General features: G+C 36.5%; 1 protein-coding gene across 1 annotated transcript; it reads right to left on the bottom strand.

The window, feature by feature from the left end:
- Nucleotides 1-207: 207 nt before the first annotated feature.
- On the bottom strand, nucleotides 208-19,117 carry LOC113225715. Its single transcript, XM_026458117.1, has 9 exons — nucleotides 19,048-19,117; nucleotides 11,907-12,015; nucleotides 10,072-10,368; nucleotides 8,932-9,098; nucleotides 7,400-7,563; nucleotides 5,710-5,806; nucleotides 3,007-3,404; nucleotides 695-844; nucleotides 208-241 (listed from the first exon to the last, which is right to left on the bottom strand). The coding sequence occupies exons 2-9, from the start codon at nucleotides 12,001-12,003 to the stop codon at nucleotides 208-210; spliced, it is 1,404 nt and encodes a 467-aa protein (XP_026313902.1). The 5' UTR covers nucleotides 12,004-12,015; nucleotides 19,048-19,117.
- Nucleotides 19,118-19,849: the final 732 nt, after the last annotated feature.

Genomic DNA, 19,849 nt, shown 5'->3' with positions numbered 1-19,849 from the left:
CGGAACGCAGTAACGTTCACATTACCGCTCGACAGCAGAAATAGGTAAGGTAGGAGTACTTCCCAGCACATCCAGTATATAACGAGAAATAGAAATGAAATGTAATTTAATTTGTTTGAAAAGTATTTTGCCAAATCATTACGGTGACAACTGCGCTCCGATTGGCCAGCCCGAATTCGAAACAATTGACGGGTGTCGTCAATTGTTTCACTTCAAACCGAGCAGTTTAACTTCAACTTTGCTATAATGGACGAAAATTGAAAAATTACATGTTAATATTTAATTACCGATTAAATGTTATTCCGTTTGTCTTGTAATTAGATGGTTTGCTGTTTTTCCCACACCACCGAGCCCCCCATTGTTGCAGATATTATCTTGCTTACAATAAACACATAATATTTTTTGAATATACGGAGACGTACACACAGGTTAGTTGTTGACGCTGTACTACTTCAGCTTTCTAATTTGTTATTTCAGCGCAAACGAGAGTTGATATTTAAAAATGATATAAGACCCATTTGCCTGATGCGTTGCCAGGGATGGATGGCCATTATTTCGTCTCTATTTCTAGTTATACACTCGATGTCCCAGCATGAACACTTTCACAAACATTTTTTGACATATATATTCGACATATATCTTTCTCTATAACTGTTTGCTGAGACCTTGAAATGTCTCTGAAATAAATACGCACCTGAGCTGATCTCCCATAATAATGACCTTCCGTTCCAAGAGAAGCGACCCGAAGACTTTGATTGTCAATCCAGCGCCAAGGCTATCTACGAGGATAGACAGACAGTCCTCATCCACACGGGGCTCGATGGGACGTTTTATTATTTTCGTTCTGAAATAAAAAATCGTGAATCAGACAGCAGACAAACATCGTATGGTCAATAACATGTTATATAGCTAAGTGTTACCATGAACCAATAGCTCATAAGGATTGCCAATAGGTCGATATCGTAGGCTGGTTAAATTATATATTTAGAACTGTAAAAAGAAACGGAAGGTTGTTGTCAAATGAACATCGGGAAGGTTCTGGACAAATCTTCAAACTAAACGCTCGCAGTAAATCTTTAATTGTCATTGTATTCCTCGTTTAAATATTAAATTGTACCTCTCATTATGCTATAACCACGGCTACGCTCCCAGGGTACTAAAAAAACCGGCCTCAAAAGTCATTCATCCCCTAGTTTGCCACTCTTAGAGGTGGAATAGTTTCTTCAAATGTAAATGAGACCACTCCTGAGATACACTCATTCCAACAAAAAAAAAGAATCGTCAAAATCGGTTCACAAATGCCAAATGAGTTATCGCGTAACATACACGCACAAAATACAGTCCAATTGCGAACCTCCTCCTTATTTTTAAGTCGGTTAAAAAGATCAAAGCCCTATATCAAGATGGCGCTGATCGATAGCCTAGAGGTAGTTTATGCTATGTAATGGCCATGGATACCAATTAATTCATCTTTTTATGTGAAATATAAGTATAAGCTTAGAATAATAACGCATAGAAACCTAGTCCGCACACGCTAAGTGAGGCAAATTGAAGCGCGCCCAATGGGCCTACACGAGCGGGCGGGTCTTCAGTGCTCAAGGTCAACTTGCACCGCGAACAGATCAAGAATTTTAGCTAAAAATGACGAAATGTGCGGTAAATGAGTGTAAAAATACGTCAGACAAACATAAAATAGATACTAACATCACATTCCACAAGGAAGTAACGCGTTTCAACTTGTATTTTTATATGAATATTCACTAAAACCGAAAATTAACCTACTACTAAAACTAGCCTACATGAATTTGATTTTTGCCTCACTTGTGACAGTTCGTTTGATATGAAACTATCATTCTATGCGTTATTATTCTAAGAGTATAAGTAATCAATTGTATTAGCTTCTTACAATATTATTCAAATATTTCAATAAATATGGCATTGCATTTCGAAACAATTTACAAGTTATCAGTTATGACATCGTTGCCACAATAAAACTCCCATTTTTAGCCGACTTCAAAAAGTAAGGAGGAAGTTATACGTTCAGCTGTATGTATGTTTTCAGGTATCTCCGTCAATTATGGACCGATTAAAAAAAATATTTTTCTGTTTGAAAAGGTGCACTTTCGTGGCGGTCCCATTGTCACCTAGTCAGAATATGATGAGGTGATCTCATGAAAATCGAAGGAAATCCTCAAATTTTAAAAGCATGTCCGTGTTCATGAATTTCACCGTCAATGGTGCACCGATTTTGAAAATTCTTTTTTTTGTTTGAAAGGGTACAATACTCTCGAGGTGGTCCCTGATACTGTTCCGGGTGCGTGTCAACTTTTCACTTGACACTAAAATGTACAAAGGAGCCCGTAACAGTCCCATTGTTACCAAGAAATCAGAATCTGATGAGGGGATCCCATGGATATCGAAAAAAGCAGAACAGCAAACCTTTTTTTTTTTCAATGAAAAAGTTACAATTATGATTATAATTTTTTATCGTTTTGCGCGTGTTCCTGGATAATGTAACCTGCCATGATGATTTGTCTTTAGTGGCTGAGAAATAAACAAGAGATTTGACAAAAGCAGTCTCAACAACATGGCCGCTATGAACTGTCAAAAATCTACTCACACTTGATGGAAAAACCCTTAATTAACATAACACAACGGTTTCAATTATTTATTATTAATTTTGGCTTGGATACAAGTCCTTTGAGCCATGTCTTCGTTTAATTATGTTTCTGTAAATATGGCCGCCACAAAGAGGATAGGTAATTTGAGGCGGCGTGTTTGGATTGACTCGGGATTCCTTAGAACGGGCCGACACGGGTATTTTAGTTCGAGATTCGTATAATTTCGCGTTTTAATCTTCGATTAAGGCACAATAGCACTATCCTATTCCACTTTAAACTAGATTTCACAAAATAATTGAAAGTCAAAATAAAAACGACACTTTTCCCTCCAAAAGGCCCACAGCGAATCACAACGGTTTCAATATAAAAAAACTTTCCAGCTCACCTAGGTCCATCAAAATATAATTTGACTTTCTTCGGACTATTGTTGTTTTCCAAATCATAAAAATCTGGTAACGTTTCACTCTTATCTTCAAACACATCATCGCCGTTTGAAATTCCTGCAGATCTGCCAGAATTTTCAGTTGAACTGCCGGAAATTTCTTCAGATTTCGCAGGACTGACGGAATTTCTGCAATGTCTGATATCTGGCATTGTTTTACATTTTAAAACATCTCCCAAGTTTATGGAATTGCGGAATATTCTTGTTTGCCCGTTGTTTTTAGTATATGTTATTGTTATTTCTTCGCCGGCGCTCGGGAAGTCCGTTTCGAATAGCTGTTGAAGTATTGAATGGATTTCTACGTCTGAGCTGCCGTGGTGCGATTCAATCTCTTGTAGGATCTAAAAAAATAAATAATCAAACTTAAATAATCTTCATTTCATAGGTAAGCAAATTAAAACACTTAAAATCATTTAAACTACTCATTCCCTGTTAAAATTACTAGTTGTTGACAGTCGTTTTAAAAAGTATCAAATTTATTTATGAGGCAATTGTATACGCCTCTTCCGGTTCAAATCATAGTAAAATTGAATAAAATAAATTCATTAGGGTTTTCCAATTATAATAGCGGCCTATCTAAGTCTGGAAATAAAATCATATTTAAAATAAATTCCAATGAGTATTTAGTATGTAACCAGACTGATATCTACAACGATTAGTTTCTTAACGTTGAGCGACATCTAGCCGCCAAAAAATCAATGTCAATGTCAAGGTCAAGGTCAAAGTCAAAAGGAATTGCAGTACCTACGTATGGATATGGTCCATATTTAGTTCACGTAATATCAAATGTACTGATTCGATCGATTTGTAATAAACTGGTAAAAGATTAACTACTTCATTACAAAAAATAAAATCTATAAATTCTTCTCCAAAATGCCACGCGAGATAATGACAAAAAGTTCCCAAAGTAAGGGATAGACGGCAGGTTTCACAAAAAAAAAAATTATGTCAGAGTTACCAGTGCAATATTGTCTGTGGTATGTTATTAATTGACTCAGTTTTTTTGTTATGGCTTAATTTCATGCCTTTTGATCATACCAGTACACAAAATAATTTCCTATGAACTTTCGTCACGTCACAAGAAGTTGAATGCTTCTGTAGTTTATTTTGATATAATATTACACCGAATATATTTTATACAATTACGTAACACATAACCTCCTAAATTTCAAACTGGAATTTCTTTAATTCGAAACTTCTCAGAATAGCAAACCCAAAACAAAATTTGTTCAGGAATTTCAATTCTATATTTTCACATATTTTTCATAAACAGACGGATACAAATTATGTCAACAAAAATTTATATGGTACGTTGTCATTATCCTTTGCTATTCATGAGGTATAAGGAACTTTATACTAAAGTCTTATTATTATACAACTTCTGCGCACTTGGATGGCAAATATCCATGGCAGTGACCCATTTAGCTCTTGCAGATAGTCTCGATCCGCTTCTTGCCCGTGGACTACCTGTCTGTTTCACCTGGATGGACCACGGGCAATTATTTCTTCCCATGGTTCACCTTTTACACTCAAAACTTATATTGGTGGTGGTCCACCTCATACATTAAGTTTGATGCTGGCCATTATAATATTTATCATTATAAATAATCTCAGTACAGAGTACTAAAAAACCGACCTCAAAAGTACGTGGCATTAGTTCGCCACTAGGACTTGACACTGGATATAATAAAAAGAGGTTCTCACTACGACACTACTCAAAGTATATTGTGAGAAAAACGCCTTGAATGGGAGAAATAGCAAAATCAACCATTAAAGTAAATGCTCCTAAATTAAAGTTAGGCGCTATTTATAAAAATGAATGCGTGAACAGCCACCCTTCGAGGTTGGTGATTTTCTTCAAAATGAAATGGGACCACTATGTAAGCACCCCCTTTCCAACAAAAAAGAATCATGAAAATCGGTTCACAAATACCGGAGCTATCGCGTAACATACATACAAAAAAAAAACAGTCGAATTGAGAACCTCCTCCTTTTTTCAAGTCGGTTAAAAATGTATGCATTACTTACAGTTTGATACAGAGTATTTTTAATGTTTACTGCGTGACATTTATTAACATTATTATTATATAAATAAAGAAACAAATTTTACAATACTTATAAAGCTTGTGCATCGTGGGCTAAACTCGAAAATGAAAATAAAGTTATGAGACAAATAAAATTGTATCTAACACTTTTAGACATCATCAATAATGTTATATAAACTTGTACTTATATATTATTGCTACTAACATAAAATTGTGTTATTCACTACACTTGAAATAAATATTATAAGTGATATATTGTACAGTGATATAACAACTTAAATACCAATTTTATTTCCATGTCTTTTCACAAAAAACTTACCAGAAAAAATCATCTGTTTTTATTGTACTTTCTGACACTTTTTAGACACCACGTTTTGCATAGAATTACCATCGTTTAGAAAGATCTATTTAAATATTTTTATAGTGAAATGTACAGTCGTGGGAGGTTATTAGTAACCTACAAATAACCTTCTATATGCACAAAACGTTTATTTACAAAGAGCAAACCCAGAATCTCGGGGAATTTGCCTTACGAATGAGCGGTAGAGTTTGATCAATATGACGACTTTAAGATTTTGTTATTTATAATTTTTTTACATACCTTGTAATAAAAACCAGGAGCTCTGTACTTGCCTATCAGGCAGTAGCAAAGAGGAAGACATGTTGTGGCGCCCTCTGGTAGCACACGTCGACAATAACTGAAAAAAAAAGTATCAACATCAAGGTTAGGAAATGAAACTATTTTTCCGGATTTAAATCGCGTATAATTACAGTTGTTTTTTGAAACGGTAATTAATATGTTTTAATTTATTCTAATTTCCATTATAAATCAATAATAAATTTACCTTAATAAAAATGTATATCGTTAAAATAAAATAATTTGTAAAACATAATGTAACGTAAACGTAAAAAAATAAGGTATTTAATTAATAACTTTTGTAACTATAGTGAAAAAATTGGGAGGTTTGCATTAATATTAGATATAACTGGTTGATGACTGTACCACCTCAGTCAACCGTGACCATGGGACCTGTAAAGGCCCCGAAACGTGGGTTTGTTTGAAAAAACAAATACACGCCATTTAAATCCGGAAAAATAGTTTCATTTCCTAAGAACTCTACCTCTAAGGTAAATAAAATATTGTACCTCTAAGGGTGGCAAAGTAGAGGACGAAACCAGTTTCGCACGCTTTAAGGTTATCGATTTCAATAAAACTTGGGAAATAGATGTAATTCCACGATCTTTTGAGGTCGGTTTTTTATATGTGAAAATACTCCACCAGTTCGTTATTTTTATTGTTACAAAATTAAGTAAACACAAAGAAAAAATTATTAGATCTGGACTCGAACCAGTGTCTGTTGCCTCGCCGTGGTTACGTGTCATATATCTATCAATTTATCTCTTCCTTTACCACTCCAGTATCTGTTTTTAAATGCCGCATAATATTGTTTTGATCTAATAGTAAAATAGTCTGCCTTTTTTGAATACAGAGTAAAATCACACTTGTGGTGTTGCCAGGTTTCATAATATTTTAAATAGTTATGTAGTTGTTATCGATAGTTTTATCGATAGATTGCGAACGAAGATAAAATTTTGCCAAAAATGACTGAATTGTGAATATTACGACGTCCTAATGATTAAAAGTTGCATTATTGCCTTCTTTATTCTTATTTTGACCGTTGGCGTACTAGCATGGAGATCAATTTTTATTTATATACATTTTAACAAGAATAGCCTAACTAACTAATAATCTAACTTAGGCCTTTTCAAGACGTGCATGTTCCATCGTCGACCTCATCGTTACTTTCCACCAGGTGAGACAGAGGTCAAATGCGCACTTACATTTTTATAAAAAAAGCCGGAATTAATTATCTACATTGAATTTAAATGAAAATCTTTAAAATATGTCTTCTCTTTGTATTTTTTATAAACATAGTTCTAAATACAGTGTAATTAACTATGTATCTTTGAACTTACAAAAATTGACAATTTTAATGAACTTGTGTTCAGTAATTGGATGAATAATGGGTCGAGGATGGTTCAAATGAAACAAATTTGGCTACTTATTCCATAAGCATAACCAATATTCGGTCATCAACTGAAATATTCTATCGACTATACGATAGTCGATAGAATATTTATCGACTGCAATCACTAGCTGCTCGCAAGCGGGCAACACTTTTACGCAATGAACTGTCATTTTACTCCGTCTATTTTTTTAAATTCTGCAAATCCATTCACAATTTCTGCAAATCTTTACAAAATTCCTGCAAGATTCATTCAAAACTCACCCATAAGACCGTTCCCCTCTTTCATCGGTGAGGATCAAGGAGTAGCATTGAGTGCCTGACGCCTCCACTGACCATTCTCCTTTTTCCCTTTTCCATTCTCCGTTGTCTGTCGAACTGAGGGTTTCTGGGAAGATTAGGTTCTCGATGTGGGGTGGTACGTGGACCTGAAGAAATAAAGGTATAAATCATCATCAAGATCAACACTTTTCAAATTCAAATTCAAATTCAAAATAATCTTTACTTCATAGGTAAGCATTATTACACTTGAAATCGTCACAATGGTTAAACTAGAGCGGTAGCGCTCTACTTGCTCTTTCACAATATTTTTTTTATTTGAAACATCAGAGATCGAGACTACCTCCATGAGCTAAACGGGTTACTACCACGGATTTTTGTCATCCAAGTACGCAGAAGTTGTATAATAACCTTTAGTATAAAGTTTTTGTTTCACTATAGTTTTAAACCTCGTGAAAGGCAAATTTTGTATATCAACCGGAATCTTGTTATAGAAGCGTATACATTGCCCCTTAAATGATTTTTTGACTTTGTGAAGACGACTATCAAGAAAAGCTAGTTTATTTCTATTCCTCGTATTAATGTTATGTCTGTCACTATTTTTCATAAAGAAATTACTATTCCTTTTTTAACTTTAAACGTCTCATAGCGCCTTGTGAAAGAGTTCGTCCAGGAAAGTACCTTACCTTAATTATTTTTGCCGCCAAACAGTAATGTCAGCATTACTGTGTTCCGGTTTTAAAGGGTAAGGGTGCTGGTGAAATTATAGGAACATGGGACTTGTCAACTTATGTCTCAGGGTGACGGGCGCAGTGGCAGTGGCAGTCAGGTCTCTGCGATTTAAAGTTCTGAGTGGCACTGCAACTGTTATGGACAGGCGTGTCGCTTACCATCAGGCGCACGACTTATTCGTTCCGTCACCTGATATTATAAAGCAAAATGTCCCATAGGGCACAGGGGGCCTAATATGAACTCTTATTTTCACGCAATTTACGCCATAAAGTAAACTGCCTTGTAATTTCGTATTATGAACTGGTAATACCAGCCAGTCAGCGCTCACGTGACAATAGGCTGTCTTCTGCCCGAAGTTTGGCTGGCAATATCGTATTACAAACGTCATCTTGACATTTGTTCACGTTTGATCTGTCAAAAAGTAACAGCAATAAACCGTTCAGTTTATGGTGTCTTGGTGTAGCTTTTATTGGATTGTTTTGTACATACTACGAATTTTCTCTAAATGTTTTAATTTCTAAATGTATATCTTACTATACGTGTTCTATTTACTTCAGTTGATATAAAACAAATCATTGATATATGTAAAATACCTATTGAATACAGCGGTTTTCTTATAAAATTTCGAGATAAGTTTCAGCTTTTTTTTAAATCGTGTTTTCACACTATATAGTAATCAGTGCATGTCCTCAATTTTACTATATATTTTTAAACCAACCAAAGCCATTTATGGTTGTAAAGACTCTTAAACTTATACGGTAGCTGGAACTTCAACAGCGACTTACTTGCGCGGGAAACACGCTCTTCACATACGCCTCCCCGGTCATATGGTTCATTCCTACAAGCAGGCACACGTTGAACAAACTTCGTTCACGAGGCTCGAACGGGAGTTCGATGTCAACGCAACCAGTCTTCTCGTCTATTGAACTGGTATCTAGACTTTCTGTGCTCCCTGAAACAAATTTTCAAGGTCCATTCAATCACTAGAAAGACCCTGTAATGTCAGCATTACTGTGTTCTGGTTTCGAAGGGTAAGGGTGCTGGTGAAATTACAGGCCAGGCACAAGCCTAGTAGCTTACCATCAGTCATCAGTGTAGGCCTTACAAATATTTCTCCCGGCCCGGGAATCGAACCTGGGACCTCTGCGGGGCAGACCAGCATGGTCATGGCCACGGAGGGCATCAATTTATATCAAATTATGGACTGACAATTATTGTCCATTTGATTTAAGTAGAATCAGTGACAGTAAACAACACAAGTGGCCGTGGCGGAGAAGGCATTCGAGTGTGCGGGTAAAGTTCATAGTATAATAAATAGTCCATCTTCTGCTTCCCGGCGCGTACGTCACTCGAGGTGGTTACATTATTAATTTAATTGGGCATAATATTATTTGATCCTTCAAGGTTCCAAAAAAGGATCCAATCCACAAAATTATCAATAAATTAGCCAAACGGTTCGTAAAGTCTAACCTCTTAGATGAGCAAAAACATCAAACATATAAACATAAAATAAACTCAAACTGCCATAATATCTCGAAAGTGACTTAATGTGCATTGGATCCTTTTTGTTTAACTACGTCTAATTGATCTATTGTAAATTCAGTTGAATTGAGGGACCTTTTCTTTTTAAGCCGACTTCAAAAAAGGACATTTCAATTCGATTGTATTTTTTTGTGCATATGTTACGCGACTATTTGTGAACCCATTTTGACGATTCTTTTTTTAAAGAAAGGAAAGAGGTATTAGTCCCATTTAAATATGAATAAAAAATTCCACCTGTAAGGGTAGCAAATTAGGGGATAAATCACGTTTATTGGATTTCAATCGTTTTCAATAAAACTTGGCAAATAGATGTAATTTCACAAACTTTTGAAGTTGGTTTATTTTTTTATGAAGTCTGTTAAAAATAAAAAGAAAACACTTACCAAGCTCATCCTTCATTGTTAAAATATTCCCTTTCGAGTCCGTCAAATTGCATTTTGAATCTGTCAAATCCGCCATTTTGTTGTTCAAATTATTCTGCGAAGTACGAAAACTCTTCCAAGACCGAAACGTGTTATATATGGTCTCTGATGGTTCAGATTTGTAGGAGCAAATGGACGTTTGGTGCCGGTATCTCGTGTTCTTCATTGATTTCTGGTCAAGGTACGCAACCCGCGACGATACTCTCCGAACGTAGTTTTTCCGCTTCTCAGTTAAACTACGAGTTAGTTTCACTGACTCTGTAAAAGACAAATAAAATACAATTTAATTCAATAAAATCAATTATATTCAACAGATACTTGAAAAATCATTATTCTAAATACTTGCTGCGTCTATGTATTCGATTCAATCAATCGCTTTAGTGCCGAAGGACGTTTCCCATCACTAAACAGCGCTTGTGACGTCATTGGAGGTACAAAAAATTTGGAAGTACACACCTCAAGGGATATGTCTTTAGATATACAATGTGTTGATTTGCATTCTCGCCATATTTACAGAGGTTATTCTATATCGGAAACTGAACCCAAATGACTAAAAAATAAATCGCAAAATAAATTTCGCAAATTCCTATTTTTAATTTAATTGCGGCAAACAAATTTGATTCAAAGGTCATTGACTTGCGCGGCACTTGCTACAGGGACCGGCAAACATTTTGAACAATGACCTCAAATGCGCAGAACCGCGTCCATTTGGTGGTGGGGCGCGGGTAGCGACGACGGCGGGCGGGTGTCGTATCGAGCGCGCGATTGGTAGATTAGTCAACCTTGCCTGGTGCATGCGACTTCGAGACAATTTTGCAAAACTTTACTAGATACAATTAGTCAGAATATTGAACCGAATATTTTTTTTTGCTTTTAGATGATTTAGCAGTATTTCTATTATTAATTTCTTAAATATGGCTAGAATCAACACACTGTATAAGAGAACAAAAAGTAACGAAAACGGACACTCTGTGCCCCTCTCTAGCTTTAGATACCGTACCATGCCCCGCGCATTGACGGTCACATTGACGGAACGGCAACAAGTCTATCAGCGAGCCGTTTCGCGCTAAGACGGCTTTGATATTTGAATACAGTTTTCATTTATTCATTACGAAACTGGTACGTTAATACATAACATCATTGTACGTTACTATTTATTATGATCATGAATTGAATGAATGAAACGAGGTGAATAACTCATTCAGTTATTGTTTTCTTCATTTATTTAGTGCAGAGTAATATATAAAACAGATTTATTATATCAATATAATAGACACCACAAGTTCGAGAACTATTAGACAAGAGGTCTCGAAATTTCTATTTGTATTGCCGATAAATATTATGTAGTGAATATGCCTAATTATTAATTAGGTAATGATATCTTCAGTATACGTAATGATCATATAATTTACAAATGCGTACAATAACTTCTTTTGTTTGCTACTACAGCCCTTACAAAGTCACTATGCACGTTAAACCAGATTTTCAATAGTTTTATTCTCTGATACGACAGCACGATAGTACGAGAAAGTGATGGGTAACCCTACCAGTTCACACACACATTTGCGCGTGTGCAGATAGCGCCTTGCTGTATGTAGTAGTAGTAGGTAAATAACTTTCGATCGTTGTATGGTGTGTCCGGGGTGTGGTAAGGGTGCAGGTGAAATTATAGGTACATGGAACTTATCAAGTTATGCCACAGGATGACGAACGCAATAGCGGTTCCCCTCAGATCTTTTCAGACAAACGCGCGACTTGTTCGTCGCGTCATATGGTATTGTAAAAAAAACACATACCTTCGCTGGCGTTATCAGGCTGGTCCTGGATAGGAAAGCTGCCAGGTTTATTCTCCATACTGCACCCAGCTGTCACCGTCTCGTAAATCTCCGTCATCAGTCGGTTTAACTGTAACAGTGACAATGTTAGTTAGTTATGTATTTAGTTTTATTAGTTCTATGTAAAGTTGTTCCTTTTGTTATTTGTTACTTTTAAGAGTTGATTCTACTCCAGCTCGAAATCAAGTTTTTTCCCGTACTAATACGGTTCATTTTGCTTGGCTCGAGCGGCAGGACGCTGGCCTTATTTCAGAATTTATTTTTTTTACTAACGAAGTTAAAGACATTTGAAAAACGTATATCGTATAGTATACGTGTGCTATTTATTTAAGTTGATATAAAAAGAATCATTGGTATATGTAAATTATCTATTGAATAGGTTTTCATTTAAAGTTTCGAGGAAGTTTGTAGTAATCAGCTTAGAATAATAACGCATAGAAACCTAGTCCGCACACGCTAAGTGAGGCAAATTGAAGTGCTCCCAAAGGGCCTACACGAGCGGGCGGGCCTTCAGTGCTCAAGGTCAACTTGCACCGCCAACAGCTCCAGAAATTTAGCTAAAACTGACGAAATGTGCGGTAAATGAGTGTAAAAATACGCCAGGCAAACATGAAATAGATACTAACATCACATTCCACAAGGAAGTAACGCGTTTCAACTTGTATTTTTATATAAATATTCACTAAAACCGAAAATGAACCTACTACTAAAACTAGCCTACATGAATTTGATTTTTGCCTCACTTGTGACAGTTCGTTTGATATGAAACTGTCATTCTATGCGTTATTATTCTAAGGTAATCAGTGTATATCATCAATTTTACTGTATATTTTTGTCAAAGTGATTGATTCAACACTTTCACTGTTATGCCGAATCAACCAAAGCCATTTGAGGTTGTATCGACTCTGAAATGGTTTAAGTTTTTTTTTGTTGATTTTAGTAAATAAGTTGTCATGGAAAGGAATAAAGTTTTTATCTATCTGTCAGTTTTAGAGCAGCCATCGGTAGAATAATGTATATCGTACGATTTTTTTTCTTTTTAAATTTTCAACACTATAACCGAATCGAACGTCAAACTGTCGTATTCGAAACCGAACCGAAATAACGTCACCCCCGTACGATTACTCGAACTTCTCGAACGGCAAAGGCTACAAACGTTAATCAGAACACAGTTATCGAATGAAAGTTACCGAACGCCCTATTGTTTACAAAGCAAGAATGTAATATGGACATCTCTTATTATTTTAAATAAAGTCTGGGTTATGTTCATTGACTTACAAATAAATGGACGACGGGTCTAATACAAAAACCACGAAAAAAATGTCCCAAGTCAACCTATTTAAACGTAGTGACATGTAAAGGAATATGAAAAAGCTAAAACTTTGAATTTAATTGTAATGTCATCGCAGTACTGTCTAATTTTGCTTGCTTCGCTGTCAGTCGAACAAACGAAGACTAAAGCGTGAATGACGCTCTGTATACGATTTTAGCGCCTATAAGTTCGGACACTTTTTAGCGCGGACCCGACGTCCATATAATTGTAAGTCAATGGTTATGTTCAATTTTATTAATTTATTTTAATGCAAGACTAATGCATTCCTATTTAAAGCAAGCCTTTCAATTCGAGAACGATATCCAATCTAACGATTCAATTAAAATATCGAAGAATTCTGAATCGGGGTCCTGGTCTCAACAACGAAATTCAGAAAGGTGCGTTTCCCGAATTGGTCTTCCCGGGAATTCTACAAAATTTATGTGGCGAACGGCTAGGGAGTGGAAAACCTGCAGTCTTATTCCTTTAGCCTTTTCAAGGCGAGAATGAATAGGCATTATTTAGTGGTTGCACCGACATTACATTTTGATTGTAGGTACCTCGCGTAATTTAGACGCTTTCATATTTGAAGCGTATTGGAAATGGTTTGATTCGATCAATAATTGCTTCCTTGATCGATCCCTTTCCCGCACATACCTTAGTCGCACGCAATAGAGAGACTACGTCACCAAGTGGTCACACCTAGCGGACGAAGAAGAATACAATCGCTTCCGCCCTGTTGAAATTTCGCCGACGAATGCAATGGCCGTCCGCGCAACAACGAAAAATCATAGTGTACGTACTTTTTGGCGAACTTGTAACATCCTGTAAGGATGCCGTATAAGGAAAACTCACGAAACTTGACAAACACAATAAATATATTTCTTTTAACCACGTGTTACTACTCAAATTCTCAACCGCCAAAACCAGTATGCCCCACGCCAGCACCTTCCCTTTATCAACCTTTCATTCTCCGGTGTTGCCTTTTTATTTCAACCGATTTTATCTGATTTTAATCGATTTTTAACCGACTTCAAAAAAAGGAAGGGTTCTCAATTCGTCTGTATGTTTTTTTTGTATGTATGTTACGCGTTAACTCCGCCGTTTGTGAACCAATTCTGATGATTCTTTTTTTGTTGGAAAGAAGGTACCTCAGATGTGGTCCCATTTAAATTTCAAGAAAACATTCCACCTCTAAGGGTGGCAAACTATGGGATGAATGACTTTTGAGGTCGGTTTTTTTAACCGGAGGTTAGGTTAGTTTCATTAATAAAATTACTTGTAAATCATACTGTTTGACTAATTTATAACGAATTGTACAAAAATTAGTGGCAAATTCAAAGAGACCTTACAATCCAGAATCGCTTTCTGGGCGATGTGGAGCCGAGATCACTTAACTCACCGGCAAAAGGGCTACGCGGTTGACTTTTTTTTATAATTTCAAGAGGTATTGTGCTCCCAGCTTACCTACTCTTTATTTGTTCTAATCAACCATACATATTTATTCATATACAGTTCACAAATCAAAGGAAAGCATGGTTCTCATTCCCCGCATAAGTGGCCGGTTTGGGCTTAGCACGTTTGTTCGATCATCAACTCAACAACTGATGGAAATCAGTTCAGAGGAGGTCAAATACACAGTTATTTTTTAATATATAAAACCTTACATTGCGCCCACTCAACAGATCGTTACAACTAACAGTTTTTCTCTCATTTTACACATTCCATTTAGATGAAAATGTGTCAAACACATTTGATTTTTCTGCAAAGTAGGAAGAATAAACAATGGCTATAGTTTTTGTTTAGGTACTTCACTTCAATGTAAACAATCTTTAGAAGTCTATTTAATGAAACATACATTTATAAAATTATTTTTACTTACCTTCAAATACAAAATACAAATACTTAGCTTCATATAAAATTGCATGCCTATTTTTATACCTATTGATTTCTAAAACAAATGTTTCAATAACAATCTCAGCACAGAGTACCAAAAAAAACCGACCTTAAAAGTACGTGGAATTACGTCTATTTGCTAAGTTTTATTGAAATATCCTTAAATTCGCCACTATGCAGGACTTGACACTGGAGATAATAAAAATCGGTTCTCACAACTCAAAAAATATTGAGAGAAAAACGCCTTGAATTGGAGAAATAGCAAAATCAACCATTAAAATAATTGCTCCTTAAGAAAATTTAGGCGCTATTCATAAAAATGAATCTTCATGCGTGAACAGCCACCCTTAGAGGTGGATGATTTCCTTCAAAATGAAATGGGACCACTATGGAAGTACCACCTTTCCAACAAAAAAATAATCATGAAAATCGGTTCACAAATACCGGAGTTATCGCGTAACATACATATAAAAAAACAAAAAAAAAACATAGTCTATGTAATTGAGAACCTCCTCCTTGTTTGAAGTCGGTTAAAAAGATGAATCAAGATTGTTTACATTTAGTTAAGTACTATAATAGTCACTCGGTTACAGATTAAGAAAAAAAACTACCTTTTTTTAACCGACTTTAAAAAAGGAGGTTCTCAATTCGACTGTACTTTTGTGTATGCGATTGTAAACCAATTTCGATGATTCTTTTTTTGTTAAAAAGAGGGTATGTCAGTACTGGTCCCATTCGAATTTGAACAAAATATTCCACCCCTAAGAATGGCAAATTAGGGGATGAATCCATTGTTATTGGACTTCACCCACTTGCCGTTAACGGCTTTGAATATAATTTGGCGAATAGATGTAATTCCAGAAACTTTTGAGGTCAGTTTTTTATTATTGCTAATTAAGTAGCAGTAGATCATGTTGTGAAAGAGTTTGTCCAGGGAAATAATCCTACCTTACCTATTTCTGCCGCCAAGCAGTGACGTCAGCATTACTGTGGTCCTGTTTTGAACAGTCAGCCAGTCCAGGCACATGGGACTTGTCAACTAATGTCTCAGGGTGACGGGCGCAGTGGCAGTGCCCCTAAGATCTTTGCGATTTAAAACTGTACTGCGTGAGCAAGAAAGTCTAGGGATTGCTCTTTGTAAATATACATTAGTACATATTTATCATTCACGATATTTTTTTCAAATATCTTACAATAAAAATAACCTAAAGAGCTAAACGGGTCATTTCCACGGATTTATGTCATCCAAGTATAGTCAGTGTCAAGTTTTTGTTTCATTATTGTATTAAACCACGTAAATGACAAATGTTTGGATATCAACTCTTATTAGAGAACCGTGTACATTGGCCTTTCATTGTTTTTATTTGTAGCAATAAAACGCTCTGTCACATCGTCTATAAGGCATCAATAACCTTTAAACAAAAAGGGCAGCGAAAGGTTATGTATCCCCGAAAAGTTGCCATTTAGAATATAAAAATCAAGCTTTTGGTATTTTATTAATGGCTTAGTAATACTCTGTTTAAAATATTAAAACAATATATATATATATCTGTCATCCGCTTACTAAAATGCAGGTAAGTGACAAAATAACTTCTTGAGATATCATAAAAAACCATAACCCAGTTTTAGAACATTGATATTTCGGCTATGCATCGTTAGGGTAAGTTCCGATAAGTCGTACACGTTAACTAATTTTAACTATTTATAAACGAGAATTTTGTGCTCTATTTAAAACAGATATTTGACCATTTGTCACATAGCCGCGTTTTAGTTAGTGGATGCCAGATATTTATTAGTAACAGTAGAGCTCCTGTCAAAGAATTCGTCCAGGGTAGTAATATAATGGGGTGTATGGAAGGAGCCTCCCCGTGTGGCGCATCGACATAATATATGTAAAAAATATATAATCGTAAAATAGAAAAATTATTTTCATTATCATTTATTTAAATATTATAAGGGTAAATAAGCTCATTCCATATATTAATTTAAAAAGTTTGTTAATTGATATTATTTTCCGGTTTGCGAAATGTTACCGTGTAGATGGCGTGTCGGTGTTGATTGTGATTGGTCCGAACACTTTATCTACCGGTTCGACTAGCCAATGACATTGCTTTTAAAGTTCCCTACTTGCGAAAAATGGCGGGAATTGAAAAAGAAGGGATTTACGAGGCAATGTCTTGAGGTGAAAAAGAAATTTATGCATTCGTATCTCATCAAATGTTAAAGTTACATTGGTCAGGAATTATAACGGTATTTTGTGGTTACAAATTTTGTTGAGTATATTTTAAAGTTCTAGTATAAATTGTTGGAGGAATAGATAATTTAATAAATCAGTTTGGTTAATACGGCGTTTTATTGGAGTGTTTGGAAGAAGTCTACATATATTATGCGCCCGGCGCACCCTGGGCAACGGTCTGCGGACGGCAAGTCGGTAACGCAGGCTGACCCATCCTCCACGACTCAAAGCTTCCCCAACGGCCCTTCTCAGGGCCATCAAAACAGCCTTTCGTCGACACGCTAAGAAGTAGTAATATAAGTTACTGTTTCCGTGTTACTGTGTTCCGCTTTTGAAGGGTGCTGGTAAAATTACAGGCACATGGGACTTGTCAACTTATGTCTCAGGAAGACATACAGACATAAGTTCTGAATGGTGCCACCAGGCCGACGACTTATTCATCCCGTCACTTGGTAATATAAAAGTCACACTACTGAGCACGGGTCTAGGCTACTTCACACGTTTTCCGAGCATTGTGAACGGTCTTCGATGTGCAAGTTTAATCGCGATGTTTTCCTTCACAGAAAAGCTCATGGTACAAATTTCGCACATAAATATCGAGAAACTCAAAAGTGCGATCCCGGATTCAAACCCACGACCTCAACTTAAAATTTTAGTAGCAGTAGAGCTCCTTGTGAAAGAGTTCGATCAAGGAAGTACTGCCACCTTACCTATTTCTGCCGCCAAGCAGTCATGACAGCATTACTGTGTTCCAGTCTTAAAGGGTAAGGGTGCTGGTGAAATTACAGGCGCGTGCCCCTCTGATCTTTGCGATTTAAAACTCCGAGTGGCACTGCAAGTGTTGTGGACAGTCGTGTAGCTTGCCATCAAGCACACGACTTGTTGGTCCCGTCACTTGATATTACAAAAATAATAATAACTATCATAACAGTCTAAAATAGATATTATAATAATAATAAATTGAATAAATAATACATACCTTCCATTTTCATAAATAATAGAAAGTCGAAAATTCGTTAACCAGTTTTAAAATTTTTAAAGAAAAAAATATTCACTTTTGAATAAAATAATTTTCATTAGGATTAGAATCTAGAGGCCGAGAATCTGGTAAAAAGAGGCCAACATCGTGGGAGAGGCCAAATCAGGCCGACTTCGCTGGCTTGGCCACGTCGAAAGGATGGGTGAGGATCGTGCAGTCAAGGGAGCATATCTGGGGCAACTGGCAGAAGGCCGGTTGGACGTCCTGGATAACGTTAGATCGACCTAGTCCAGAAAGTCCTGTGCCAGCTTCAAATAGCCGATTGGCATAGAAAAGAGAAGAGCGGCGCCAAGATCCACTTCGGATCGCTGAGCCAGTGAAGTAAGTAATTTTCACACTGCAAAGCGAACGCCGCAATACCGCAGTCCTTGAAGACAAAAGTCTTCGAGCAGTGCGTGTTGCCAGCGATGACCACCAGCTCTGAGACGTGATCACTTACAATAGGCTTCATAAAAAAGCTCAAGGTCACTTAACGAGCTATGGAGCGAGCAATGCTTGGCATTTAAGGAGACCCGTAGGAGAACGAAGGTCACCGACATAGCTCAAAGGATTAGCAAGTTGAAGTGACAGTTCTCGAATGGAGACCACGAACCGGAAGGCGGTTATTCGGACGGATGACCTGGTAAGGGCGACGGGCAACCGATGGACGCACGTCGCTTCCGACTGGGTAGTCTGGCAATCTTTGGGAGAGGCGTATGTGGACGTCTTCCGGCTGATATGAAGATGACGATGAACGCGAACGCATTACACTCCTCAATTCTAAACTTAGTTTTACACAATCACCTCCCGACACTGTTCACAGATTTCCTCTAAGGTTAAAATTAATACAATGTAAATTTTTTTAACACAAATTTCCTTATTATGTTTGTTAGTTATAATGCGTGTGCGCACAAACGCATGCGATGTGGAAATAAATTCATTGTATATTATTTAATACCAAACACGTCATCTTCCAATGATCTAATTTGTAACGATTGTAATTATCATAATAATATATAATTTATTCATGTAAATAACAGATTTATGTTAATTATTACGTATTTTCTGTGTGCATTTGAACTATGAAAATTTACTTTTCATATTACTTATTTTTATGATACCATGTGATAAGGCGTGCGCCTGGTGGTCAGCGACACCTCTGTCCCTAACAGCTGCAGCGCCACTCAGCTCCTTAAATCACAAAGATCTGAAGGACACTGCCACTGCGCCTGTCACCCTGAGAAATAAGTTGACAAGTCCCATGTGCCTGTAATTTCACCAGCACCCTTACACTTCATAACCAGAACGCAGTGGCCCGTAAGCCTTCTTACATTGGCACAGCTGAATTTAGTAACACCGGCGCTGCAAAAGGTTGGTATAACCAATCCGCAGCAAGGACATTAATGGAGGCTTATGTCCAGTTCATTCCATCAGTGAGAACC

Source organism: Hyposmocoma kahamanoa, unplaced genomic scaffold (assembly GCF_003589595.1).
Source record: "Hyposmocoma kahamanoa isolate Upper Pololo Valley unplaced genomic scaffold, ASM358959v1 170, whole genome shotgun sequence".
Taxonomy (NCBI): Eukaryota; Metazoa; Arthropoda; class Insecta; order Lepidoptera; family Cosmopterigidae; genus Hyposmocoma; species Hyposmocoma kahamanoa.
The sequence above is the reverse complement of the archived record's forward strand: the minus strand, read 5'-3'. Positions and strand labels throughout refer to the sequence as shown.

Bases quoted from the DNA above. Each gene is read 5' to 3' on its own strand.
- LOC113225715 (XM_026458117.1), bottom strand. From the start codon at position 12,003: ATGACGGAGATTTACGAGACGGTGACAGCTGGGTGCAGTATGGAGAAT. The intron at 10,369-11,906 runs GTATGTGTTTTT...TGTCTTTTACAG, and splicing joins GCCTGATAACGCCAGCGAAG to AGTCAGTGAAACTAACTCGT. The intron at 9,099-10,071 runs GTAAGTGTTTTC...AATTTGTTTCAG, and splicing joins AACAATGAAGGATGAGCTTG to GGAGCACAGAAAGTCTAGAT.